This window comes from Pseudopodoces humilis, chromosome 27 (genome assembly GCF_049639895.1).
Source record: "Pseudopodoces humilis isolate 2021_Gansu_Grassland_sample_001 chromosome 27, ASM4963989v1, whole genome shotgun sequence".
In the NCBI taxonomy this organism is placed as follows: domain Eukaryota; kingdom Metazoa; phylum Chordata; class Aves; order Passeriformes; family Paridae; genus Pseudopodoces; species Pseudopodoces humilis.
Window position 1 is genome coordinate 1,613,366 of NC_142226.1, and position 27,542 is coordinate 1,640,907.

The 27,542-nt window shown below is 48.9% G+C and overlaps 1 protein-coding gene across 7 annotated transcripts in view; it reads left to right on the top strand.

Annotated features, from left to right (window-relative positions):
- Window positions 1-3,707: 3,707 nt before the first annotated feature.
- SCMH1 (Scm polycomb group protein homolog 1) overlaps window positions 3,708-27,542 on the top strand; it is a 64,714-nt gene continuing 40,879 nt past the window's right edge. For 5 of the 7 annotated variants that reach the window (XM_014258675.2, XM_014258676.2, XM_088067393.1 and 2 more), the window contains exons 1-4: window positions 3,708-3,842; window positions 18,730-18,836; window positions 22,612-22,696; window positions 25,282-25,350. In XM_014258675.2, the coding sequence (XP_014114150.1) occupies window positions 22,672-22,696; window positions 25,282-25,350 (94 nt within the window). In that variant the 5' untranslated portion in view covers window positions 3,708-3,842; window positions 18,730-18,836; window positions 22,612-22,671. Of the gene's footprint in view, window positions 3,843-8,711; window positions 8,734-18,729; window positions 18,837-22,611; window positions 22,697-25,281; window positions 25,351-27,542 lie in introns of those variants that run through there. The other 2 variants (XM_088067390.1, XM_005529868.3) reach the window with 2 other exon arrangements.

Below are 27,542 nucleotides of genomic sequence, written 5' to 3' on the forward strand. Positions count from 1 at the left end.
TTTAACTTAAATTTGGGTGTATATACTGACAGGAACAGGTATATTTAACCAGGACAGGGGGTGTAAGCCCTGGACACGGCACTTCGGACCCAGGCTGGGCATCCACCTGGCATGTGGAAAAGATAGAAATAAATGCAAAGAGCCATGTGAAACAGGAGAAATAAATATGTGTTATGATGGGAAAATGTGTTCTTTTGCCTCAAGAGGATGTTGGGGGCTCACTGGGGTTTGCAGAAGGCAGCCTTTGTCAGAGGGTCACTGTGCAACTGGACAGGGAAAGGCAGAGCTGTCTGCAGATGTCTGGGACATGAGGCCAGGAGATTTCCCACTACCAAGAGAGCATTTTGGTGTTCACAAAGGTGATTTTCCAGGCCATGAAGTTTTCAGGAAAAAAATGTGCTCTTTTGGGCAGACAGACCCTGGCAAATTCAACAGCTGGTCTCAATATGAGATTGCTTTGGGAAAGGAAACTTATGGCAGGCCCTGCAAAGTGATCTGCTGATTGTTGGGGCTTTAATCTCTGTAAATAACCTTTTCCTCTGCCTTTTTGAGGCATGGGGAGAAGATTCCCACCTCCCCTCTCCAAGAAAGATGTCAGGTCAAAGAACAAATCTATGAGAGAAGCAGGAATACTGGGTGCACATGTTCCTTTAGATCTTCCTCCTCTACATCCATCCCTGTGCCCTCTTATTCACCTTTTTATGAAGTATCAGATTCAGGATAAAAAGGTCATGGACCAGGGGACATTAGCCTTTTTCTCTCAAGCAGAACATGCTCTGTTATTTTCATCCATGCCAGACTGAGGATCAATTCGTGGCAGAAAACAAAGTTCATTAATGGGAACACTGCAAATAGTGGGAACCAGCCTAAAAGGACATTTGATGCCGAATTGCTGCAAGGCACTAATGAGGGAGGAAGAGAGAGGGGAGAAGGGAAGACAGCAGGAGGTTTTCTTCCCAGTCACGTTGCCTTATATCCCACTCCACCCTCTTCTCCTGCAGGTCCTGCTCCAGTGTGTCCAGCACCCTGAGCATCAGGGCACTCTTTGACGGGGTTCCCTCCCAGCCATTCATCTCCTGGAGCTGGCCCAAACCAGGCTGCAAATGTGCTGAGCTTTCCTGGCAACACTTCAGAATAAATGGCAAACCATTTCTATTGTAGTATTAATCAAACTGAATTCCTGTGGTGCTCATATGGATGTCATATGTAAATCCCACTGCTCATTCCAAATTAAAGCCAATGGAGAAATTTCGCTCCTGTCTCCATCTTGCAGCTCTGAGTTCTTGTGCACTTATTCCATTCATGAAATGCTGATTACTGTGGACATACCAGAGTTGCTGACACCCATGAGAAGCATTTGGTAGTACCTGTGAATTTATAAAGTGCTCAGGTGCAAAGCTGAAGCAAACATACTTCCATGTCCCACCTCAACCAAGTACTCCACATCTTAAGACAGAAGCCCACACCAGCATTTCAAACTATCCATCCTTCCAGTGGGAGTATTTCAGCACAAGAGGTTTTCCAGGCCAGTGCTGGCCCTCAGCAGTGGCCAATGTCACCATTCAGAAGACAAGAGAAACCTCCGAACTGCAGCTCTGGAACAGTTTCAAATAGTTTTCTCCCCCACTATTAGAAATCCCACCCAGTTTGATGAAGTATATGTCTTTATTTTTAATTTGTTTTGTCGTGAAAGACAGGCAAATACAGGTTTATTTTGCTCTGAGAGTACTTTTTTCTCCCCTTGAGAAGCAGGTCAAAGAGCTGTGGACAAATTGCTGGACCCCAGAAATTAGTTGCTGATCGGGCAGAAGTTTCTTTGGCCTTGGGCAGGACTGCTGAACCAAGTCCAGCATCTGAACTAGGACAGTGTGAGCACCTACAGGGTGTGTCTTGCCTTCAGTCCAGCCATCAGTTCCAGTCCCTTGGGAACACTGCAGCCTTCAGCCCATCAGAGCGATGCCATTCACTTCCCCAGAGGAAAAGGGAGGAACACAGGAATGGGCTGAGGTGGTTCCAGCCCTTCCTGAAAGGCTGGGTAGTAGTGGGAAGGTCCTACCCTGGAGTTCTTGCCCAGCCTGTGCCTCCCTGGCTGGCATCAGGTTTGGCAGTGGGCAGTGAGCAGATGAATCACAGCTTTGGCTCCTCTCTGCCACAGACAACACCACCACTCACTGCAGGAAGCCACACTTATTGCACAGCTTTCCAGGAACAGCCTTTCCACACTCCACCAAGCCCTGTCCACACCAGGGGTGTTTCCTTCTGATCTTCTTTGACCTAAACCACTCAAGCCTCCATGTAATCTCCCAGAACAAGAAATCATTCAGGGGGAGACTCCTACATTAGCTGTGTCACTACAAGTACTTTGAAAATTGTTCAGATGTTTTCTCCCTAAGACTTGTCACACGTCTGTGTCACTCCAAAGGTATGTAGGAAAATATACAGGAGAATATGTTAGGGAAAAACTCTTCCCTGTGAGGGTGGTGAGGGCCTGACACGAGTTGCCCAGAGAGGCACTAGCACATCCCTAGAAGTGTTCAAGGCCAAGTTGGACAGGGCTTGGAGCAACCTGGGACAGTGGAAGTGTCCCTGCCCATGGCAGAGAGGTGGAATTGGATCATCTTTTCATCCTCCAACCCAAACCATTCCGTGATTCTGTGGTGTCTCCACTGCCCCACTGAAATACCTGGGCCATGAGACCCAGGTTTAACCCCAGAGGTCCTTTAGACTCACTCACCACTCACTTGAGTATCTTAAAAGATGCAAACTGAATCTCCAGACCACAATAATTTTGTTGGGATTTTTTTCTGGGCAATGCAGCAAGCAGAGCAAGGACAGGACCTCTGCTCTGTATCCAGCGTGAGCTGGCTGCTATTTCAGATGAACGGCTCCCTTCAGCTGTGATCCCTGCAGTGGAAGCAGGCTCTTCAGCAGGATACTGCATAGAGCAAATGGGAAATGTTTTTCTCTGGGAACCTGGAACAGTGTGTCCTGATGGCAAGGGTGGGAGATGGCTGCACCAGCGGAGGGTGCAGGGTTTGGGGGCAGCAGAGGGTGGAAGGCAGATGTGTTGGTGCAAAGGGACTGGTGGGGTCTGTGGGGGCAAAAGTGGCTCTTGCAGTAGCCCATGTCACACAGAATCACCGATCGCTTCGGTTGGAAAAGCCCTCTAAGATCAAATCCAACAGTTACCCTGGCACTGCCAAGGCCACCACCAACCCATGTCCCCAGGTGTCACATCTACACATCTTAAATCCCTCCGGTGACTCCACCGCTGCCCTGGGCAGCCTGTGCCAGGGCTGGACAACCCTTTCCAGGGAGAATTTTTTCTCAATATCCAACCTAAACCGCAGGGTCTGTCCCTGCGTGAGGACAGCGGGCACGACCGGGGGCGGCCGTGGTTTGTGAGGGCGGATCCGAGCCCGAGCCGAACCCAGCCGAGCCCGAGACGAGCGGAGCCGAGCCGAACCCAGCCGAGACCGAGCGGAGCCGAACCCAGCCGCGGCCGAGCGCACCCGAGCCCGAGCCGAGTCGAACGCAGCCGAACCCAAGTAAGCCGAACCACGTGGAGCCGCGCCGACCCAGCTGAGCCTCTCTGAGCCTCATCGGCCGATCAGCTGCCGAAGCTCCGGCGCTGGCCGGAGCCGTGTCGGCGGCGGGGGCGGTGCGGGGCCGGGCCGGGCCGCCGGGCTGGGCCGCCGGTCCCTCCTCCCCGATCCCCCGCCGCACCCCCTTCGCTCCCTCCGTTCCCTCCCGTTCCCTCCCCGCCTCCCTGCGCAGCGCGAACATGGCGGCGGCGGCGGCGGCGAGGGACTGAGCAGCGCCAGCGCTCGGCGGCCGCGCAGGTGAGCGGGCGGCCCGGGGCGGGCGGCTCGGCCGGGCTCGGTCCGGCCCGGCGCGGGGAGGGGAGGCGCGGCGGGGGTCGGGCCCGCAGCCCGGCCCGGGTCCCATCCCTCCTGTCAGCAGGGCCCGGCCGCCGCCTTAGCGCGGTGCCCGGGCCGGGGGCGGCTGTCACCGCCCGCACCTGCTGGTGCCCCTCCGGGACCGGCCCTGCCGAAGGCCGGGCAGCGTCCCGGGGGCTCTCCGGCCCCGCGGCTGCCCGGCCGAGCTGTGCCTCCCGGGGAAGCCTCTTCCAGGGCTTTGTTGTTCTGCCGGGTGTCCCCGGGCAGGGCCTCGGGCAGCCGCGGTGCCGCCTCGCCCCGAGGCCTCGGAGCGGTTGTTGGGCCGGCCGGAGCCGCCCCCCTCCCCGGCGCCGTTCGGTGTCAGCCGGACGCTCCTGGCAGGAAAGGGGAAGCGGGACCGAGCTGCCGGAGATTTGCAGGAGGTGGCCCCGGCTGCGGGCTGTGCCCGGGGGTGGGGTTGTGCCCTTCCTCCCCCACGAGCCCTTCGGGGCTCGGTGACACCCTCCTGCCACCCCGGTGTGTGTGTGGAGCTGGTCCCGGTGCCCCGAGCAGGTCCGTGTGAGATCCTGCTGCTGGAGGTGACCCCGGGAGCAGCCGGAGAAATCCCATCACCACCACGCCTGGGGGAAAGCTGCGCCTCCCTCGCAGCCGCCCCGAGTCGAGTGCTGGGATAGAGCTGGGAGTGAGACAAGATTTGAGCGTTTCGTGCACAGTGAGATGTTTAAAAATAACCCCGCTGACGGCTGGCTCCTGCCGCGCAGGTTTAATCCGCCAGCTCTTTGAAGCTCCCGTGTAAAACTGGCAGCACTTTGGAGTCTGGATGACTGAAGGCAGAGCTGGCAAATCCGAACAGGCGGCCTGAGTTTGGGATGCACTGAGCAGCTCGGCTCCCTTGGGCCTCGGATGGTTTCGGTTCAGCAGCTGAACATGAAACTATTTCCATGGGGAACGTCGGGATGTGGAGAACCAGCTCTGGGGTCCCCGGCTTCGATTTTTTGGCTGAGTTCGTGTTTACTGTTGTTGTTTATAGTAAACAGCGTGCACTGAGTGGCTGGGAACAGCCATGTGGTCGCTGCAGTTCGCAGCCAGTAATATTGGGGGAAAATGTTCTGCCACCTCGCTTCAGCTGGCTGCGGGCTGGGCCTCCTCCTCTCGCCTTCCTCTCCTCTTCCTCTCAGCTTCTGCTGGCCAGACTGCTGTCCATATGTGTTTGCCGGGAATATTTGGAGGATAGGATGGTGGTTTCTTTCCTTGTGCTTCATCTTGGGCATGTGGCTTGGTGTTAATGTGGGGAACAAAACTTGGCTCCTGGGGGTCTCAGCTTGGGACAGGCTGCTGTGGTGTACAGCCCTGCCTGTGCTGCTGGGTAGTTCAGGATCTGCCCAGTAGATGGTATGGAAATGCAGATGGAAATCAGGGAGTCCCTTACAATGGGCACGAGGGAAATACAAGTATTTCCGTGCTGTTTAAAGTATTTAATTAAAAGTTGGAGTGTGTTCTGTTTGTGAGAGATGTGCTGAGTCTTGGTCCTCCTGATTTGGTATTTACATCTTAGCAAGCGACAATTCTGCATTTTGATAATCTGCTTTTCTTGAGGCACTCCTGTGGAAACCTGATGAATTTTGCAGGACAATACGGTGTCTATAAGTAAAAGATGCTGTTAGGGTGTTAAATGATGATCTTATTCATCGAGTAGCTGTGCTTCAGTCTAGATGGGAGTGCTCTGGGAGCTGTGTCACTGCCCTATGTCTAATTTAAAGGAACATCTAAAACTTTGTTCATAGTCTCAGACATCAGGGACCTTCAGAGATATCCTGGTTGTTTCCCAACCCTGGGTAAGGTCAGGTAGACTTCTAAATCCTTTCTAATAGTTCCTCTTTCAAGGCTCTTTGTGCTGGCAATCCCACATTGTGTGCAGGTGATGTATGCCAACACTTAGGCCTACTCATCATTAGAGAGATTTTTCAGGGTGTTTAATCTAAATCTGTCTTGCACTTTAAACTTGTTCTTTTTCTGATGTCCAGAGCTGATGGAGAGCACCCTGCTCCCCACATCTCTCTACTTTCTGCATGTCTGCACCTCAGTTAGAAGCATTTGTAGGCTTTTTTCCCCTCTCCCTAAGCTGAGCAAGATCGATTTCTCCATTCTTACATGGGTATGTCCACCTAGCTGACCTCTGTCTCTGACTTGGATTCTGCTTCCATCCTCACTTCACCTAAAGTGCCGTGGTCAGTTTGGATAGGACTGTTGGGCCAGCACTTGTAATAAGTTGGGCCCAAATGACCCTGTTTTGGGTATGTCTCAGCACTGTTATGTGACGAGGAATGCAGATCACATGTTTGTGTATTTGTGCTTTTAACTGTATGTTTGTGACAGAGGACTTGGCGTGCTCGGTGGGCTCCTGTTTGCAAATCTGGAGTAGCGTACTTGAGCTCGGGGCTGTGCTGAGTTAAACCTTGGCATGATTGAGCTGTAATGTTTGCATCTAGCTCTGTCTTTTCTCCTTTTCTTTTCCTTGCTTGCTACTGAAATTCAGTTTTTGCAATGAGACAAAAAGATTTTGAGTTGTTTATGCATCCATTTATATTTGAGAAGTTTCCTGACAAGGAGGGATCCCTGAGAAGTGAGGGAAGATGCATTTTGGACAGAGCAGCAATTCTGGCTGCTAGCTTCTCTTTTGAGGTGGTTAATCTCCTGCATATAGGTAATTCGGAGACATGCCAAGGTAAAAATCATCTCTACAATTGAACTCTCAGTGTAGCAGAACCTGCTCTGACCCCTCCTCCTCCCCAGCACTATATCCTGGTGTAGGACCTGCGCTCCAAGCTGGGACATTAATGTTTCATCCCACTTTATTTGCAGGATAACACAGCCTAATCCTAAAGGAAATGCTTTTTTCTGGGTTTAATACAGTTATAAAAAACTCCTTTCTCACCCAGCTTAAATATCCACCAGTGCACTATATATAACCTGACAGTGCAAGTCTGAGAGCAGCAGGAAGCACAAGAAAACTCCACTGGGCTTGGAGTGAACAAATCCAGTGACCTGAACTAGTGGTGTCAGGTGGGGGCACCTGAGAACTGGAGATCAGCACCTCCTCCTCTTCTTTGCAAAGGTGTACTCTGTCCTGGGTGGCAATCCACCTTAACAGGACATTTCAGAGGTGATTTCAATTGTGAGAAGGAGAGATCAGTACAGGGACATCACTGCAGCCTGGCTGGTGCTGAAAACAATTCCCAAAGATCTCTATCTTCATTCAATTCCCTTAAAAAAGAGAGTCATACTTAGCTCTCTTCCCAGGGTTTCTTACACACACCACCTCTAGCATATTTAGACACTGTGATACACAGTTTGCAGTCTGCAGGGTTCACTCAGACACCTACCAAATGTTTCTGCCTCTCCAGCAGGGATTTAAGCAGAGTTTGTGTCTGTGCCTCTGCTCTTACTGAGCTGAATCTCACACTTTTATGCATATTCATTCTGAGCAAAAAATCAAGAATTTGGCTGAGAACTGAAGGAAAAGCAGAGTTTTCTCTTCTCGTTTTGCTGCCTCTGCTGTTTGCGTGGCAGCCTCGTCCAGCAGGCCAGATGGACAGGTGATGTCTGAGCCGCTGTAGAGGAGTCTAAAGCACTTGGCTTCCTGAGAGCTGACGTGATCAGCAGAGGGAAGTGACCCCTGCAGCTCCACAGCCTGGTTGGTAACATGTCACTGGAGATAAGGAAGCAGAGCAGAGTTGATGTGGTCACTGCCAACACAGGGGAGCTGATGTGGGAATTCAGGGCAGGAGTGTTTTTCCCTGGGACATGCTCATGCTTCTGCCGCTCTCCATTTCTTGCTCAGAAGTTTTTCTGTTTGTATTATAAATTGAATGGTGTTATCACCAGTCAGGAACTAAACTCCTCTCAGCCAATGTGCTCAGAGTTACCCAGCTCCAATTAGTTTGAACACTTTCCAGACTGCCACAGCAGAAACAGCCCAGAAACCTCCCTGTGGTTCAGGTTTGTTTTCAGCAATGGAAACTGTAGGAGTAGATGCCAGTGGAAATTTGTGAAGCTCAATCCTTGCCCATTGAGTTTCATACAATTTCTCCCCTCTCCTGGCCCTTCCAGGTTTCACTGGACACTGGTCCAGGTCCTTTGTCCTGGATAATCGTGGCAAGGGAACAAGTTTGGTTCACCCATTTCTGAGTGTCATCTGCTGCGGGTTGCTTGGGGTGGAGGGAAGTATGTGCACCCTTCTGATTCCTCAGGGTGCTGCTGATGTTTGACTCCAGGAAAAATGGGATTTGTGCCTGGGGGGAGCTGGGGGACACTTAGGATGTTTGAGTTCAGTGTTGGCAGAGGCTGTGCTCCACCAAACGAGCCACGGTCCCATCGGCTGCTGCTTGCGGTCGCCTCCCTGTTGCCCACCTGGACAAGGTGGTGCTGGAACACCTGCTGCCAGCACCTGACCACGTTTCATCTACTCTGCCCTCCCCTGTGCCACTGCTGCAGGGTGTCCCTGCTCCTGGGCCTCCCTCCCTTCCCGTTTGGAGCAGCCCCTGCCTCCTCCCCCCCATGCTGAGCCCTCAGCAGTGGGATGCGCGTCCAGCTGTGTCTGCGGTGAGTGGGAGGGCAGCCTGTGTTCCCTGCTCCCCCTCGCTCCCTCCTGGCTGTGGGAGCCTCCCTGGACCTCTGCCAGGGCCTGCCTGCCCTCCCCGTGTCCCCACAGCTGTGGGGGACGCAGAGCAGCAGCAGCCTGGGCATCTCCCACCAGTGCTCTCTCCCTGCAGTCGCTGCTGCAGGACCCCTCACTCCCCACTTTGGCCTTTCCTGCCCAGCTGCAGCACATGAGGTAGGAGAAATTTCTGCTCTATACTCCTTAGTTAAGTGAAGGCATAGAGAGCAGGCAGAAGAGCTGATGGAGTCTGATGTGGACTGAGGAGGAAGTTGTACCAATTCCACTTTCTAAAAATAAGTTGAGTGGCTGTTCATGCAGCCCAGAGACTGCTGCTCTCTGTTTGCTGACTGTGGTTGCTTTTATTTTATTTATTTTTTTTCCTCTTGTTACAGCAAATCTTAGATGCTGCAGTCCATTAAAATTGTGCAGTGGCTGTGTCATCAGAGAGGTACCTATGGAGAAAGTCTTGTGGTTTCAGTGTTTCTAGAAGTGACCTTGAAGGATCACTAATGCATAATGTTTCCTAGAGTTTTCCCTAAGGTGTTCTAAGATTTCCAGTGATGGTGATTCCTACTTTCCTCAGCAGTTCACTCCAGTGCCTGACTATTCTGAGATGAAGGACCTTTGCTTGATTTCAGGCTGGTATTGCTGTGCTTTAACCCTATCATTTTGACATTTCACCTTCTCTTCTGGCAAGCTACCAAAGAGAAGAAAAATTCTGTAAATGTTAAATAGTAAATTAGTAAAAGTAATCATTGTGTAGGTAATCATTTCTGCCTTTCCCTTCTGTGCTCAGAGAGCATCTGCTGGCTCTTGGGCAGGGCTGTGGATTTAATGACACATGTGTGGCATTGGGCACATTGTTGGGCAGCTCCAGTCCCACTTCCCCCTGTTGTGTTGGCCATGATTAAGAGTTCTTGTTCTGCACCAATGTCACTGAAAATAGGGTGCTTGAGGTGGCATTATTTATTCCATTTATTTAAATTGTATATCATGAATTTTGGACTTGTCTTATACTTCTGTAGCAAAATGTAAATCTCAAACATTTAAAGAGGTTTTGGTTAGTGATACATTTTATAAAAATCAACAAGGTGATATTAAAAACTACATTATTTCCAATAATATTGCCCTGAGCAGCTGTGGCTGCCCCATCCCTGAGAGGGGCAGGTTGGGCAGGGCTTGGAGCAACCTGGGATGATGGAAAGTGTCCCTGCCCATGGCAGGTGGTGGAAACAGAAGACATTTAAGGTCCATCCCAGGCCATTTAGTGATTCTGTGTGTGTGCATACACCAGCTCTCTAGACCCATGAGATTGGTGAGAAGTAGGCAGGTGCCAAACTGAAACTCGCTGTATTTTGCTGGTAGCAGGTCAGTGTGAGGCAGTGTCATGGAGCTGTGTGATGCTGCCTTTGGGCTGAGCAGCGCTGATTGCAGCTTTACCATTTCAGCTCAAAGCTTTTTTGCCTGCCTTCAAAAAGAGCAGGGGGATATTCTCATCATCAGCTGGTGCCCTAAGTTATTAGTCAGTCTTACAGAAAGTAACTCTTGAGGTAGGTACAGCATAATTGAAAAATATTTTCAAGTTGGAGTATCAGCTGCAAGTGGGGTACTGTAACCTGCTGATGTGGTGAGGGGCCATCAGCCACCAAGTGTGATTGTTGTTAGTTCACATCTGTGTCAGGAGTGATTCCTAGTTCAGTGACAGTGTATAATTCATGGTTCCCATGTAGTGCCCTAAGTGATAGAAGTTAAGATCTTTCACGTTTTGATGCTAGTGGTATTTCTGTCCTTGTGTGCAGCTTACTCAGTAAAATGTCAATCTTTTTCTGCAGCTGAATACCTGCTGTACAGCTTGTTATGTACAGCTGACATTATCCAGAGGATTTTGGCCACTGATGGGCAGCAGGTTCCAGTTCCACCACCTTGCTGCTCCCCTGGAGCCCCTAACTCTTACCACTGGTGGGGTGAACCGTGGCAGCTGGCTGGCCTCCTGGCTTGTCTCTCACTCCAGAGGTGAAGTCCATGTTGTCATTTCCACAGCCCCACACTGGAGGCTTTTGCAGGGCTCTGCAGTGCCACGTCTCCTCCAGCCTGGCAGGAGCTAGCAGCTCACTTGAGGGTGAATTGCCGTGCCTGGAGAGGGCAGGAGGAGCTTGTTTCCCTTGGGCATTATCCAAGCCCTGCACTGTAGATCTGGGCACTGTTGTTCCAGTATCCTGGTGGGGCTGAGGAATGGCTTTTGAATCTCCTTTTCCATCACCATGAGCTTTGGTCTCCTCTTGCACACTGCTGGCAGTCTCCAGTTACGTGTATGTGTGTGTGGCAGTATCTGCTCAGTGTGATCTTGTGCCTGACCAGAGGACTCGGTGTGTTCTGGGGCTGCTCAGTTATTTCATATTGTTGTCAGCTGGAAAATCTGTAAATGCCCTGTGATATTTTATGGCTTTATAAGCTGTACAAAATGTCCAGCAGGTACTTGAATGTCGAGCAGATACAGTCTGTAAGAGTGCCTTGTTTTCATTAGCTCCTTGGCAGACACTGAACATACTTGCAGAGCTGCAGGATGGACTTTTGGTTGCTTGTGGTCATGGTTTGGGCTTTTTTTATTGGCATCTACCGTGTGTTGTACAGAAAACATGAAAAGCCTCACAGTATATTTTTTAGTTGTCCAAACTCTTGGCCCTTCAGGAATGTAAAGCATCCTAACAACTTTTTCTTTACATAATTAACAGCAATCTATTCAGGGTTTCCTGCAGGAACTGGCTACTGATTTTTCCTCTCTGGGAGTAATTCTCCTGAGCTAATATTGCTGTCTATGTCTAGATTGTTCTTTCTTTTGTTATTAAAATTGAATGCAATTTTGATGGGCATGTTATACTTTTTCTGTATCCAGACTTTGTACCCAGTAGAGGATATTTCTCCTATTTGAGTAGGCACATGGTTTTGAATACTGGGATTTTATCTTCTTAAGTCACAGATGAGACCAGAGTTATACACAGGATAAAAATAGCAAGCAGTAATTAATACCCATCCTCAGTGAGCCTGGCTCTTCTGGTTTCTCTTGACATGTTGCACTGCAGCAATTTCCTTTCTTTTTCCTAAGAAATAGATGAATTAATACCTCTACACATGAGTGAGAAAATAAAGCAAAGATGCTTGTTTCCTGCCCTGGCACACCATTCCCTTGGGTACAGTGAGTTTGTGGGAGCTCTTCTGGGCAGCCCTTTGCCTTGATTTGGCACCAGGGGGAATGGCACAGCCTCTCCCTTCACTCTCCCAGACATCCTTCTTTCCCTCTCTCAGGGCTGGATTATCTGTCTCAGTGCTCCAAGCAGCAGAGACTGACTCCTCTTCCGCTCTAACAAGGGTAAATCCAGGTTTTGTGGCTCTGCTCCATACCCTGAGGGTTTGGAGATTTTATCTTTCTCATTTCTTTAGCAGATGAGGCAGATCAGTAGGAACTATTTCTCATCTGTCCTTTGTTTGCATAAGAAGAATCAGCTGCTGGAAGTGTTGGAGGGGAGTCTGGCTGTGCTTCCTGCCAGGGAGACCCTGAATTTTGTCAGTCTAAGGGTAGATTTTTATGTATATATAGATTTTTATATATATATATATATATATATATATATATACATTAAAGGGATGATTTTACCTTGTCTTCTCTGAGAGAGCAGGTTCTGAAGGGCAGAGAGAGTTGCATTTGGAGGGTTTGGGAAGGTTGGCTGCATGGATGTTGAGTCAGGGACAGGATTTGTATATGGATTTATGAAGGATTTAGCATTGAGTGTGACTGGAGTTGTGCCCCCTCCCTGCTCTCGTTTGTCAGTAGGGACACGTCTGTGTTGGTGCTGGACCTCAGGAAGGTAAGAAATACTTAACTCCATGGAAGGTCATTCCTTTGTCCTGGATGAAGAAAGAGAGCACTTCAGGCACTCCAGTAACATGCTCAGCGATTGCTTTGATGCCATGTGAGGCTTGAGGATGAGTTTTCATCCAGTGTATTTTCCCAAGGGATATTGCTAAAGCATTCCATTTAACTGTTAGGGTTGGTTATAGAAGGGAAGCAGAAGGAAAATGCAGTTGCAGGTGTATGTAACCATCATCACCCTCCATGTCTCAGTATTTTGCTCATTAGAGAGTAGTGATTTTGTCCCTCACCTTTTCTTCAGGACTGGTTTGTTCTCCTCTGCTCCCTGAGCTCTCATCTCCCTCCCTGATCAGTGGAAACCCTTGCCCGTGTCTCTCCCTGGGGATCACCCTCCTCCCTTGTGCTGGTGAGATACCGGGTACTTTAAGGGATTGGGTCACCTCCTTCCCCTCTCTTTGCAAGGCTTCCCTCATTTACATTTCTGTTGTGTCCCCTAATTACCATCCCTTTGGTTTTTTATTTCCCCCTCAAGCTGCCTTTCCCTGCTTATGGTCTCCTGAGAATGTTCTGCTGAAACTTTATCAAACTTACATTACTAGAAGTAGTTAATGCAAAATTTTCTTTGAGGAATTCTCACATGCTGCTTGCAGCATCACTACACAGTCTGTCATTACATTTCCAATAGAGACACAACTGGAAGTCAGTCCTTTCCTTCTGGATTGCCTCCTGTTTCCCCTTCCATAGGGACATAGGAATATGTTGTTCTCCCGTATCTTCCATCCCATAAAGAGTTTATTTTTAAATAGATTCCAGTAGAGAATTAAGTATAAGGTTGATTAAACATTTGATACATACATAGATCTGTTCACAGAGCCCTGTGAAGAGTTTACACCCTGGAGCCCATTCTGGGCCACATCCATCACCCATGTAGCTGCTGTCTGGGAAAGCAGCCTTGGCTGGCTGTGCAGGGGGGGCTCAACTAGCCTGGCTGGGGTTGATATGGAAACCATGCACTGGTTTTTAATGTACTCCTGTTTAAATTCTTATTTAAAGACTTTGAAGCATCCTATTGTGTGCTTTTGTGAGGGGTGACTTTGTAAGTGCCTTGGGCAGAATCCCATTTCAAGGTCTCCTGTAAGCCATCTGCTTTCAGTTATAGCTCTTAGCTTTGGCATGTGGCTCAGTGCAGGCTGCAATAGCCACATTGCTGCAAAACTTTCTTTACTGCCTGAAGTCTGGGCTTCCCACTGTGCCACCCTCAGGGTGCTCTGCATCAACCCTGTCCTCGAGGTTCACCCTGCAGCTCGTCCCCAGGCAAGGGGGCCATGAGCCAGCGCAGGAGTGTGGGGTGCACATATCCTGCAGCTCCCCGTGTTCTGGGATTGCCATGGAAGGAAACTCAGGTGCCTGTGGCCTGGTTCCCAGTCACCAGGGTGTCAGGGTACGGTCAGAATCTGCCAGGCTCTGGCTACAGAGCCCCATGTGTGATAAATCTTCTCTACTTCCAGGTGTCCTCAGTGGATTGGGTGCACTGCTGTGCCAGTCTATAACCCTGGCCATTCCTCTTCTAAAGGAGACTTTAACTTTTAGCTATGGGAGTCCTGCTGACAAAAAATAGCTGTAACACAGATGGTTCAGTGTTAGAAGCAGCAGCCTTGGGCACACAGATTCAGTTCCTTGCTTTGACATGTTCTTCCCATATGGCACTGAGGTCCATCAGTCCTTTGCTTTTCTATATGTAACTGCCCAAAAAGCCAGTCTCTGTGTCGAGTTTATTACAGTGCATTTGGGAGAGCTCTGTGGAGGTACAGTGGTGATACAGATCAGAAATGTCTGTTTAACATCCCGAAACAGAGATCTGCAGCTTCTCCCAAAACTCCTTCAGAACAGTTACGGAGAGCAATGGTGTTGGTGGCACCTTTCACGCTGGGATGTGGAACATGGGCATTGCTCACCTCAGAGGCAGAACCTCAAAGTGGCTTCAACAGTAGGACCAGCCATGAAGGATTTGCTGAAATAATTGTGGAGCACAGTGAAGCTTCCTTAACCCCAGCTGTTACCACAGGGGATTTGTATGATTAGCTAAAGTCTGTTCATGGTGAGCCACTCTCTGTCCATGGCAGTGAGAGGCAGCCCAGGCCTTGGCTCCAAGCCTTGGACATGGTCCTGTTTGGGGAGGAGCAGCACAGGATTCTCTGTGTGCTGTGAATCCCTGCCCATGTCAAGGGGATTGGAACAAGAGGATCTTTGAGGTCCCTTCTGACCCAAACCATCCCATGACTCCATGTCACCCTGCATGGGAAGGTTTTAAGGTTTGCACTGTTTTCTTTCTATTTGAGTGGGTGGGAAACTAATCAACACCAGTCTTAAAAGCAGCTCTGATTTTTTTAATTGTGTGCACTTCTTACAGCAGTCGACCCCCATCATTCCAAGGTGGATTTGCAGGGCTGGAGTGCTCACCCCCCTCACTACAGAAATGGCAGCCACAGAGCTGTAACTCCCAGCTCATCAGTAAATATGTCTGTACTGAGAAAATCTGTCCTGTTAAGGGGCTTCCTTTAGCAGACTCAAGTCAGATTATCTTATTTGGCATTTATTTTAAGGCCTTTCATGTCTCCATTTCTCTCAGCCTGGGTATCCTGGAGAGTGCCAGACATGTTGTCTTTATTGCAGCCTCTTCAGTCTTTGTGGAGAGCAAGGTCTGCTCACAGTGATACATGTCAGAATGTTTTGGTTTGATCCAAGACCCATGCTGGTTATGTTGGTTTTGTTTGTTTGTTGTTTTTTTGTTTTTTTATAGGGAGGAAATCTTTATTGAAATCCTGCAAGGTTTTATTTAATTCTTCTATGATGATGTGGTAACTGTTGTAGCTTTGCCCACAGTGGTGGTTCCTCTCTCTGGTCCTTGGTTTTTGTGCTCACCCTGAAGGTGATCTCTTGAGCTTGACTCAGCAGTGTCTGGTGGTCCAGCTGCCTTTTCCTGGGAGCCTGACCTATCTCCCCCCTCCCCACCAACCTGAAGGTGTTCAAAAGGAAACCGTAAAATCAATATTTTCATTGTAGAAACATGGTCTACCCGAGTTTTTCACGTGTTTTTGTCTTTTAAAATATGTACTTCTGTGAGATTTGGCTCAGGGGCTGAGGAATTGTGTTACTTGTGATCACATCTTCGAGACACCTCAGTGTGTTAACAGAAGAATGTGCTTGTGAGGAGCCTGTCATGAAGTCTGGAGTTCATCAGTCCACTTCTTACAGGGTAGAAAGGTAAAATTAATTCCAGAGAACAAGAGATGTTGGAAATGACAAAAAATCCTTATGGTAGAAAGAGGAGTAATGGTTTGCAGCCATCAGGTATTTCAGATCCCACAAAGGGATCAGAACTGCAGATGGAAATACCAACATACATTATTACTTAGAAATATTCCCTGGTATGAATGTGAGGACTCTCTAGACCTGATGAAGGGAGATGCTTCCAGAGGTGCAGTATCTTCATCAGCCTTTGCTTGGAGCTGCCAAAAATGTGACTTTGCACAGGCAAGGAGAAATAAAACTCCAGTCTTGCCCAGGGGGATGGTAACAGGGAGGTGGAAGGAACTAAAATCATTGGTTAAGATAAATTCTGACTCACCTTTTCAAACTTGGAAGCTGCTCACTCCTGAGAGTTTCCCTCAGGTTCCACAGAAGCATTCATTTGGCGTTTTGGTTTAGGATTCTTTCCCTGCTTGTCTGGCTGTGAGAAGGCTGGTGCTGAGTCCTGGGAGCTGGTCTTTGGCTTCTTCCCAGGAAAGGGGTCAGTCAGCTGGCTCACCAGAGTGTGCCTTGAGAGCAAGAATTGTGGTTTACACCAGCAAAAGTTCTGGTGTCCACAGGTCAGGCAGAAATCTGAGGAGCCAAGTCCAGTGTGAGCAGTAAGAGGAGTCAGATAATGCACTGACAGCCCTCTGATTTCTCAGATAGGCTGAAAGTGCTTTCTTTCTTCACCATAGAAATTAAAAATGGCCAAAAAGGTGTTAAATGAGCAAGCAGGCTGAGTTTGGAAAAGGCTCTTCCCCTAGAGGGTGGTGGGGCACTGAACAGGCTTCCAGGGAATTGTCATGGTTCCAAGGCTGCCAGAGCTCAAGGAACATCTGGAAAATGCTCTCAGGGACAGGGTGGGATTGTTGGGGTGTCCTGTGTAGGGTCAGGAGTTGGACTTGATCATTATGGATCCCTCCCAACTCAGGATGTTCTGTAATTCACATGATCTGCTCATCACTTGCCTGGTTTTATGACTGGGTTGGGATGCCCTGGGTGCTCCTGTGTAACCCATGGTCACATAGAGGCTTCCAGAACGGAGCTGAAATGTTCCAGCAGGGAGGCTGGAATGGCAGCACTGCCATCACCCATGACAGGCAGGAGCTTACAGTGCTGCCCTCACATTTCCTGAGGGAATTTGTAAGGGACAGCTCTTTACTGCTGGAAACACTGATGGAAACATGACTGTGAAGAAAACCTCAGCTGAAGCAGAGGTTACATGGAAGGGATTTTTAGTGGCTGCAGTGGTCGTGGTGCTCCAGACCTTTTGTGGGGAAGAAATCAATGACTGCAGGCACTTTGCATCATGAGAAACTTGTCAGGATTCTCTTGTGGCAGCCCCATGGGATTTCCAAGAAGTGTCATTCTCACAGCTTTCTGTCAATATGCAGAGCTTCCTTTTTTGTTTTTTCCCTCCAATCCTAATCTGTGAAGTATGTATCCAACCTAATAAAACCATTTTCCAGCTTCGCTGTTGGTGGTTTTCTTCCTCTTCTCTCTGAAAGCCTCTGGCCTGCTGGCAACAGCATTGTCCAGTGAGGTTTGAAGCTTGGCACACTGTCAACAAACCTTCAGATTCCCTTTCAATCAAACGTGGTAGTGCTGAGATCCGACTTGGATTCCATCCCAAGGTTCACCATAATCATCCTTGTATAATAGGAAGTCCAAACAACCCCAGGAAATAATTCAGATGTGACTGGTGCCTTGAGTGGAATAAAGAAGTGCCTAGAAGAGACATTAAGAGCCTCAGCTCTAACTCTTTTCATAATTATGCGCTCCAAAGGAGTGGAGGCTTTGGAGATAAAGGGATTACATGCATCTCATGAGGTCTGGAAAGATGGGACAACATCTTCCATCCACTTTTTCTCATTTTTATTTTACTGATATTGCAGTTGCCACATTTTGTGGAAGAATATTGCAGAGCAGGCTCCCCTCTAACCCTGCAGTTCCGTTCCAGTCTGGCACAGGTGAATTGAATCTGTCTGCCCTTAGGGATGAGCTTTTGGAAAAGCCTGTTGGCAAGAGCAGTGGGGGGAGAATTTAATTAGGTTAAGATGCATTTCTGCAGTGTTTGTGCTGCAGGCTGTGCGGTGCTGGGGATGCCCTGGGATGCTCTTCCAGCCCTGGCTGCCTCTCTGCTGCCTGAGAAAAAGGGAAAAGGCATCAGAGGTTTGAATCTCAGTGTAACCCAGCACAGGGCTCACCAGGGTGTGAACAAACCGTGTCCTGAGCCGGTGTCCTGCCCCCAGTGTCAGCAGCCTGGCAGCAGGGCAAGGGCTCAGCTTTTAAGGGAAAAAAAACAGCAGCTGAGGCAGTGATGGGGTGGGTTTGGTTGGACACCCAACCTTCCTTCAGCTCCTGATTCAGGCCTGGCTACTGATGGCCCATGGGTCTCATACTTTGATACCCTTACGAATGCTGTTTTGCCTTTCAATGTCCGTGCCATTTCTAAGGTTACTCGTTTACTTGTCTTGATAACTTCCTCCATAAGGAAGCTGCACATCTGCTAGTTTCCAATGAACTGTTCTTTCTCCCTGGTATGTACTTGTGAGTTATTTTTACTTTTGTAGGTTTGCTCTGCTGCACTGGTAGGGGATAATTTGGAGTCCCCAGTTCTCTCTCTTCATGCTACTCATTATTTTATATGCCTCTCCTGTGGTCTCTCGCCTTTTCATTACTAATCAGGTCTAGTCTTTTCAATCCTCCTTTGTGTGATAGTTTCGTTTTACAAAAGCTGAACTAGTTTCTATCAGCTCAGTTGATGTGATCTTACTCATATCAAAGGTGTTTAACAGCCGCAGTCCCGTGTACTCACTGCAAGCTGAACTTAAATTGTGTCAAGTTCTGTGCTGCTTTGCGAGTGCAAGTGGGAATGTTTGTTACAGCTGTCTTTAAATTTAAATTTGGATGTTTTAAATGAATTAAATATGAACATGAATAATGCAGCTGGTAATGTAGCCTTTCTGCAATTAAATGCAAACTTTTTCGTTTTGTCTCTGTGCTTTCAGGTTTTGCTATGCCGCAGTGTTTGTACTGACTCTGCTGTCTTGTAGGAGTGATGGGGAACTAGAGCCCATGACAGTTCAGTGGAGCCCTTGGCACTTTTGATATCTCGGTGAGTGAAAGTTGTTTGAAACTCTGGGAGAGGCATTTCATCTGCTACTAAAGGCAGTAAATCAGTTGGTCTTTTTACATTTTTAAGGTAGCGTCCTGCTGAAATGAATTTGCACATTGATCTGTCCTTTCAGGTTATAAATTCTGGAAAGCAACACTCAGTAATGCTGTAGTTCATGCTTGGGAGATTATCTTGATCTCCACAAGCAGGAGAAACAGAGCTTTTGAAAACAAGGGGAGTTTTAACTCTGGTGTGCAGCTCTGTGCAAGTGCCAGGCTCTGGAGATGGAGCATTACAGCGTGTGCTGGGCTGTGGAAATCTCAAAGGCTTTATTTGATACAACAGAAAGATTGTGTCCTTTGTGCCATAGATCCAGCCAACAGGTCCATGTTTGTGCCTGAGGCGATTCTGGAAGATCTGTCTCTGTGGATAGCCCGGTTTTGCCCCTTGGATACCAGACTGTAGCTTCTTCTCTTTCTTATTTTCACATTTTTTCAATCTTTAGTCCCTGAATGGAGTAAAGGCCACGTTCATTGGTACCACGGTGCTCCTGTCCTGCAGTGCCTGTGAGCTTGTCTGTTCTGCCTTTGACTTTCTTCTCTCTACACTGAAGTCTCCTCACTGGGGCATTTCAGCCTTGTCAAAACCTATAGAGTGATTTTTCTTGCCATCCAATCTGTTGTCAGTGAGATAAAGTCCCTGGGTGTTTCAGGTTGGAAGGAGCTTTTGGAGGTTGTCTGGTCCAATGTTGCATGCAGAGATGGGCTGACTTTGAAGTCAGTCAGCTACAAGGTTAGATCAGGCTGGCAGGGGAGGGAGCTGGTGGTGTTTGGAGGATCTCCAAGGGTGGAGATTTTACAGCTCTTCTGGGCAACTATAAATTACAGTCAATGGAAATCATCAATTCCCAAGCCCTGTGTTAGTAAAGCCCAGGGGCAGCAGAGAGCCAGCTCCTATCTGTGCTCCCTGGGAGCAGGGACAGGATCCAAGGGAATGGCTGGAGCTGTGTCAGGGGAGGGACAGGCTGGATAGAAAAAGGTTCTTTCCCCAGGAAATGGTCATGAGCCTAAGCCTGCATGTGGAGCATTTGGACAGTGCTCTCAGACACCCCCAGGGTGGGACTGTTGGGGTGTCTGGGACAGGACAGGAGGAGGATTTGGTGATCCTTGTGCATCCCCTCCCAGATGTAACTGTTCCAGTTCCAGGAGGGCTGGGGTACACAGTGTCTGTCTCCATGGCTGAAGAAAGGCATCCCTGAATCCCTGGGATGCAGTAAGGCTGGTGGCTCCCCTCTGGCTGTGTAGGTCCAGCTGCCCCTGGGGCAGGCAGGATGAAGCTGTGCCTCATGGAGTTTGGATCTGCCTCTTCTCTAGGCATTACATGACTCTGAGCACACCAATTATTTTGCTTTTTTTTTTTCTTGAGTCATGATTTTGCACGTGTTGCTGTCCTGTGGTGTGAGATGTACAGGGGATCTGGGTAGTGCAGAGCTGTGGTGGAGGCTTGTGAAGGCTGGCAAGAGTCAGGCTGAGGTTGTCACATTTGGACAGTTTCTTGGAGATGTATTTTGGAGTGCAGTGTCCTTGAGCTGGCACTCGTGGCTCTCAGCAAAGTGGGACTCCCCATGCAGCTCATGTCTCCTCCTTTGGGGAAGAGTCACCGTTTGTTTGTTTATTTATTTATTTAAATTGCACATTTACAACATCTGATTCTTTTCATAACAGAAGATCTTGCTGAGAGCCTGCTGCAGTGTTGGCTGAGGAATACCAGCAGTCAGCTCTGTGCTTTATCAGTATCACAGAATTATAAAATGATTAAGGTTGGAAAATGCCTCCAAGATCATCAAGACCAAACACCACCATGTCCTCTACACCAGAGCACTAGTGCCACATCCAGTCATTTCTTCAGTACACCATCACCTCCCTGGACAGCCCATTCCCATGCTTAACCCTTTCCTGAAGAGATTCTTCCTGGTGTCCAACCTGAACTTCTCCTGGCACATCTTGAGGCCATTTCCTCTTGAACTGTCCCTTGTTCCCTCAAAGAGGAGACTGACCCCTCCTGTCTGCCCCCTCCTGTCAGGGAGTTGTGCAGGGTGAGAAGGTCCCCCTGAGCCTCATTCAGGTTATTCCCACTGTGAGGATGGAGGGTGCAGCAGTGCACCCTTGTCCTGGGCCATAACCTTTCACAAGCCCTGTCTGAGCAGCTCACAGTCACAATTTTTTTTCTCCCAATATTTCTGAAGGGAAGGGGTCACACATCCCTGCCAGCAGCACTCTGAGGTGCTCAGGCTGAAGCAGCTTTTCAGAATCCCTCAGAGGAGCACAGGAGCTCCTGTGCCAAACAAATGGGCATTTATGTGTGTGGGTAATTGAGAAAGTCCCACAGACAGCAGAGGGGCAGAGCCAGAGATGGCGAATGCTTGTCTTGTGCCTTTATATATAAACACCTTTCAGCCTGGGTTTTTATGTCTAGGGGACTTTTCCTGCCAGGACTGCTAGTCTTTAATAAAAATAACTGAAGAAAATTATGAAAAGCAGCTTTAAAAGTTGTAAATAATCTTTCACATGTAGGTTACCTTCTGTTACTGAAGGGGAAACCAGCCTTACTCTTTTCACAAGCGTGTACAGACACACACGCTATTTAGGAGAGTGACTACTGTGCACCTTTTGATTTGGATTAAAAAAATAACCAGGATTTCTTTTCCCCTTTAGTATTTAATATTCCTTCAGTATTTTCCTTCTAAGAGTATTGCTCAGTGTTGCATGTAAAGAGGCTGTAGTTTGTAGAGCTGTTATAGAAAATTAAACTCTATTTCTCTTACATTTAGAAGAAGCCTGGTTTTCAAAACTCCAAATTCTTGCCAAATTGGATGTGTAAATAACCCTTTAAGCAGCTACTCAATGCTGTGTCCTGAGACAGCTTCCTCCTCCTCCTGACTGCCCCACTGTGAACAAAATGGAATTATATTGATACAATTAATCTTTCATTAGTTAGTGGAGTGTCAAAACATGCTATTCCTGGCTTTCCCAAGGGCTTGTTTGTGGCTCAGCCATTCATTTGGATGTTTTTTGGCAGGGCCTGGCAGGGCTTTGTGGGTGTGGCAGACCCTGCCCTGTGAGAGTGGTTGTGCTGGGTCCCTGTTCACATCCAGCACACATCTCCCAAGAGCTCTGATTTTTCAGGGATATATCTTTATAACAAGAATGTAAATGCCTTTGCTTGTTGGGCACAGTCCAGCCAGTTTCTTCAACCAGGAAAAAAAAAAATGCAGCACAACTTGGACACTCGTGGCAGTACTAACAGCAAAAGTATTTCCTGGGTCATTGTCCAATTTCTCATCCTTATTCCCCAGAACTGCTGGGAGCAATTTGAATTGTAAGTGGTAAGCTGGGGATTGCTGTGCTGCTTTGCCAGAGTTAATGTTATGTTTCCATGTGTTTTCTTTCATAAATTCCAGCTCTGCCTCCCTTTGTTAGTAAGTGGGAGCAGCCCCTCCTTCCACACACACGCTCTGGACCCACTGTAGGGTTAGCACAGAGACAGGCATGTGCTTCTTATGCTTATTTATGCTGCTCCTGCTGCCATGAATTTGATGTTGTCCACAAATTGGAGAAAGTCTTGTAGTTTCATGGGGTGAAATGAGTTGTGTGTGTTCTGTGCAAGCCCGGGTGACAGAGCATGTGTTTCTCCCCACTGTGTGATGAGTTAATGGTGCAGATGACTGTGTGCTCCAGAATGGGGAATTTTCTCATCTTTATTTCTTTTGTCCTAGACATCTTCAGTTCTGTAAGAGCAACCCAGTCCCAGGATAAGGACAGCAGCAGGTGGTAGAATGCGGAAACCAGGCCCTCAGAAAGGTGAGCAGTGATGCTTGGCACAGCCAAGAGCCCTGCAGTGAGCTGGCATGGCCCGAGTGCCTCAGGGGGCTGACAGCGGGGTGGGAGCTGAGGGAATGAGGTTGGAAGCCCAAAACAGAGTTGTGTGTTTGTCAATCAGTGTGCAGAGAGCAGTTCATCAATCCACCCCTGTGACAGGAAGAGGAGAATCCTTCTTTGGGGCATCCCTGCAGCTCGTGGGGCGCAGTGTCAGCAGCGAGGGTGCCCTGCAGAACCCACGGCAGCATCTGGCAGAGCTCCCAGCGTGAGGCAAAGTGCCTGTGCTGGCACAGACCTCCTCCCTCTAATGAGCCATGAAACCAGAGACCAGCCTACCTTGTGGAGAGGAAATCTGTCAGGAGCTTCCCCTGCCAGCAGTCCCTTGGCCCAGCACGTGCTTCCTGGGTCCTGCATCCCCAACAAAAAGGGTGAAGCCGAGCAGGCTGCCTGCAGCTGAGCTGCTCTGCCTTCTCGTGCTTAACAAAAATATTGATTTCCTTTAGTGCTGTGCCATGCATGTGCGTTTGACTGGAGTGATCTCATCACATGTGCTCCAGAGGAGGGGGGAAGGGAGCAGCGAGAGGATGGAGCATCCTCCACAGCTCTTTGTTCACATCTGCTCCACACTCTCCCAAGGTTTATTACAGGAGATTTCTATGCTCCGTTTCTCTCCTCCCTTTATTTTTTTCAAACGTCTCCTTTGCTTCTGTCGTGGTTCATCTTACAGCAGCATTATCCTCTTCCTAACACTGCTTGTCCTTTAATGAAGTGAAAATAAATGAAGGAAAGCAGGGAATGGGGAGACCCTGCTGCGAGGCAGCTGGAGGGCTTGGCAATAAAGGAGGCTGGTTGATTAGTCAGCAGCATGGCCGAGGCCCGGGCTGGCTGGATTCAGCCTCACTCACAGCTTGTTCTCTGTGCTCCTGGAGCCTCCAGCCATCCTGTCTCTGTGACCTGTGCTCAGAATGCCAGGCTGTAGGTTGTAGAGGCAACACCTGCACCGTGCACATGTGGGTTTCTGTCCTACTTACCTGCTTTTTTAATAATGCATTGAACTTTGGCTGTTTCTTTATTTGTCTGCAGAAATTCTTGTTTCTCTCTCTGTCTCTGCTGCTTTTGTATCCTGCTTAATGAGGATTTTTGCATGTTAAAGGTTAAGAACAAAATGTACCTTCACCTGCAGAGTATGGCAAGAAGCTCCTTTGAGTGCATGGATGCTGTTAGAGCTGTCCTGCGGCACTGAGGGGAGCTTTACCCACCCAGGGGGCTCTTTTGCTTCTGACTTAAATACTTTATGTCCTTCATCTTTGCTTTCTTAGGGAAATAGCACAATACTGTGCCTCGTGTTAATGCATTTATTAGGAAGGGTGTCCTTCAATCCTTTTCATTCATTTATGTCTCTCCAAGGAGGCTCTTTGTCTGGCCCATGTCTAGTGACGCTGTGGCCACACTCCATATGTCCCTTGTGTTCATTTAAGGGATGCTGATCTGGCATCCCTCTGTTGGGCTGGAGGCAGGGCAGGCATCCCCCACTTCTTGCTCTATCACTTTCCAGAGTAATAAAACCTACATGCTGTCTTGTCCATTGTGCTGAAAAGAACATGTCAAGAAGAGAGGATTGCAAAAATAATTGTCCCAAAGCAATTCCAGACACATTAAGAAACCCCAGGCCACTTCAGAAGCAGCTCTTAGCCTGCCTCTTCCAGCTATTTGTCAGGAGATTTCAAAACTCTTCCTTTCACAAGGAACTGCTTTTCATGGGGGCAAGGCACATTTTGTAGGGCACTACCAAGCTGCTGTGTACAATAGCCCTAAAAATGGTCTGTAAAATAAAGGAGCTGGAGTGCAGCACTCCCAGGGTGGCCAGCCTGGCAGCAGTGGGTCAAGGAGCTGGCTCAGGGTGAACTCTGCCATGGCACAGGGATTCTTCATCCCTCCTTTGGGCTGGAGGCTGCTGCAGGCTGGGATGAGCATTCCTCACTTCCTTCTCTATCACTTTCCTGAGCTGTCTTGAGAACTTTAATTTTTGGGAGCTCTGGGACCCAAAGCTGTCATGAGCAAAGAGAGCTGAGGTGAGCTGCTCTGCAGAGCTGGTGCTGCTTTGCTGTGATCTCTTCTGAGCTGCAAGGGACACAAGGAAACCTGGTGTTGTGTGTGGAGAGGGCACTTGTGCAGATTTTAAGAGAAGTCCTCTCCCTGTCACCATGAAGGGTTGAGGCTGTTTGTGTGGAATAACCTGGAGTTGATACACAAGGAGCCATTCTGCACCAAAGATTCACACAAGCCATTTTTAGTGGCTGTTACATTTGTTCCTCTCAAGCCCTTCTTTTCATAGCTAAAATGATGGAGCTCTGTCAGTTTGCTGTTCTTATTCCTTTTTGCTGAAGGAGAACAGTGGCTGGTGGGAGCTAAACAGGGATTGAGGTGTGGGGAGGAGGGGAGAGATAGAGGCAAATCATCCACGTTACTGGGGTGATGATAGGGAGGTCACTGCTCTCCTCTGAAGTGTAGAAGGGTGCATTATCTGGCTCCTTTCCCTGACACAAATGCTCTGTTTCTTGTCTCAGCCATAGACTGGAAAGATGGTAAAAAGCACAAGCACAGCCGCCCGTCAGAGTCTCCCTCCCAGTACCAAGGTAAGAGAGCTCCCTTCTTCCTCCCCACTTTTTTTTTCACCCTCCCTTCTCCCTTTTGCAATTTCCAAAGATTTTTTTTTTGACAAGTGCATGGTGCAGCAGTGAGGATTGGTGGTCACCTCCAAGAAACTGAGCAGCTCATCACTGCCCAAGGCTTGGGCACATCTTTGTAGGGTTTGGGCCTGGAGAAGAGAAAGATCAGAGGAGACCATGGAGCCCCTTCCAGTGCCTCAAGGGGCTCCAGGAGAGCTGAAGAGGGACTTTGGACAAGGGTCTGAAGTGACAGGACAATGGGAATGGCTTCACACTGTCAGAGAGCAGGCTTAGATGGAATATTGAGAAGAAATTCTTCCTTGTTAGGGTGGGGAGGCCCTGGCACAGGGTGCCCAGAGAAGCTGTGGCTGCCCCTGGAAGTGTCCAGGGTCAGGTTGGACAGGGTTTGGAGCAACCTGGGACAGTGGAAGGTGTCCCTGCCCATGGCAGGCAGCAGAAAGGAATGGGCTTTAAGGTCCCTTGCAACCCAAACCATTTTGTGATTCTGCACAGTGAGGGGGTAAAATTCAACATCTTTCCAGTGCAGAGCACCCTGTAATCCAGGCAGGATTTCGGGTCAAAGCTGCATTGGGGCATGTCTGAGGAGAGCAGGACAGACCAGACAGCACCCTGGTGTTTCAGAGCTGGTAGTTTTGACTTGCACATTGTCAGATTTTACCGAGTGGGACAGTGAGCAGTGGGGCTCATGCAGCTGGATTGATGGCTGAGCAAAGTGCCTGGGATGGGGCAGGGTGGGACAGCAGGGAGCTGTGCCTGTGGGAGAGCTGACCCCTTTGGGAGGCCATACTCAGACATCAGGGACAGCCACTGTCACCTTGGATCTGCGAGCCCAGACGATGCTCTGCTCATTTTCATACCCAGCTGGCTCAAACTGTGCTGCTCTCGTGTGCTGCCTCCGTGCTCCTTAGCAGCCACACATATGGGCTGCAGACTTTAATGGGATGCCTTGATCTGGGTAGAGCACATTCTCCTTCACAGATGTGACCTGAAACACACATGTATTGTTTCAGTTGGATTGATGACCCCTCGGGAGCCAAAATGCTAATGGAGCCCAAACCAGACTTCAGTGAAAGATATAAACAGAAACTCCATCTTCATTTAAATTCTGGGCAAAGGATCAATGTTAAATGCAACATGAAGAGAATCAAAACATGAGGGTGCAGAGCTGCATTGTTCACAACTACTGCAGTTTGACCTCTTGGGTGTGTGAAGTGTTTTGTTTGGAGTAAATATTTTTGAAGGTTAAGACATCAGAGCCCAGATTTGATTGTCTGCCTGGAAGTAATATCTGCCTTTGGCATGAGCACACGACAAGGAGCTTTCCCAAGGCAAGCACAAGTGACAGACAGTCACCCCAGTGGCATTTCCACAGCCAAGTCACAGGGAGTCACACGGGTTCCCAATCCTTGGCTTTTGTTTGGCTCACAGATGTAGGTGCAAAAACAGGGTGTTTTTCGTTTAAGTGTCTTTCTCTCATTTCTTCCTGTGAAGGAGATCCAGTGTGCTGGAAGGAGGTGGAGAGGGACTTGGGACAAGGGCCTGAAGTGCAGGGTTTCCTCTCGTGCTAAGGGTGTGATGGCAGCTTCCAACTGCAGTCTGCACTTTTGACCTTGGGTAATCTTGAAAAAGAAGTGCAGGTTCTACTTGTGCTTGCCCTGCCATCTGTGTGTGAGGGGATGGCTGGTAGTGAACAGAGAGGGAGGGAGGGAAGGCTGAACACTGCTGTATCAGTTCTGTCTTTTCTTAGAAGTCTCTCTGCTGCTCCTGGTTTTCTTTGCAATATAAATCACCAGAACCATTAGTCGTAGGAATCAGAGTATCACACAATATCCTGAGCTGGAGGGGACCCCCAGGATCACAGGATCACCCAGTCCAACCCCCCAACAGCCCCAGCCTGGGCATCCCTGGAGCGCTGTCCAAAGGCTCCTGCAGCTCTGGCAGCCTCGGGGCCGTGCCCATTCCCTGGGGAGCCTGGGCAGTGCCAGCACCTCTGGGGGAAGAACCTTTCCCTAAATGCAGCCTGAGCCTGGCCTGGACCAGCTTCATGCTGTTCCCTTAGGTCCTAGAGGAGCTGCAGTTCTAGTGCTGTGTGTGTGTCTTCATACAGTGGTTGAATCCCAGCAGGCTTTAGAATTAAT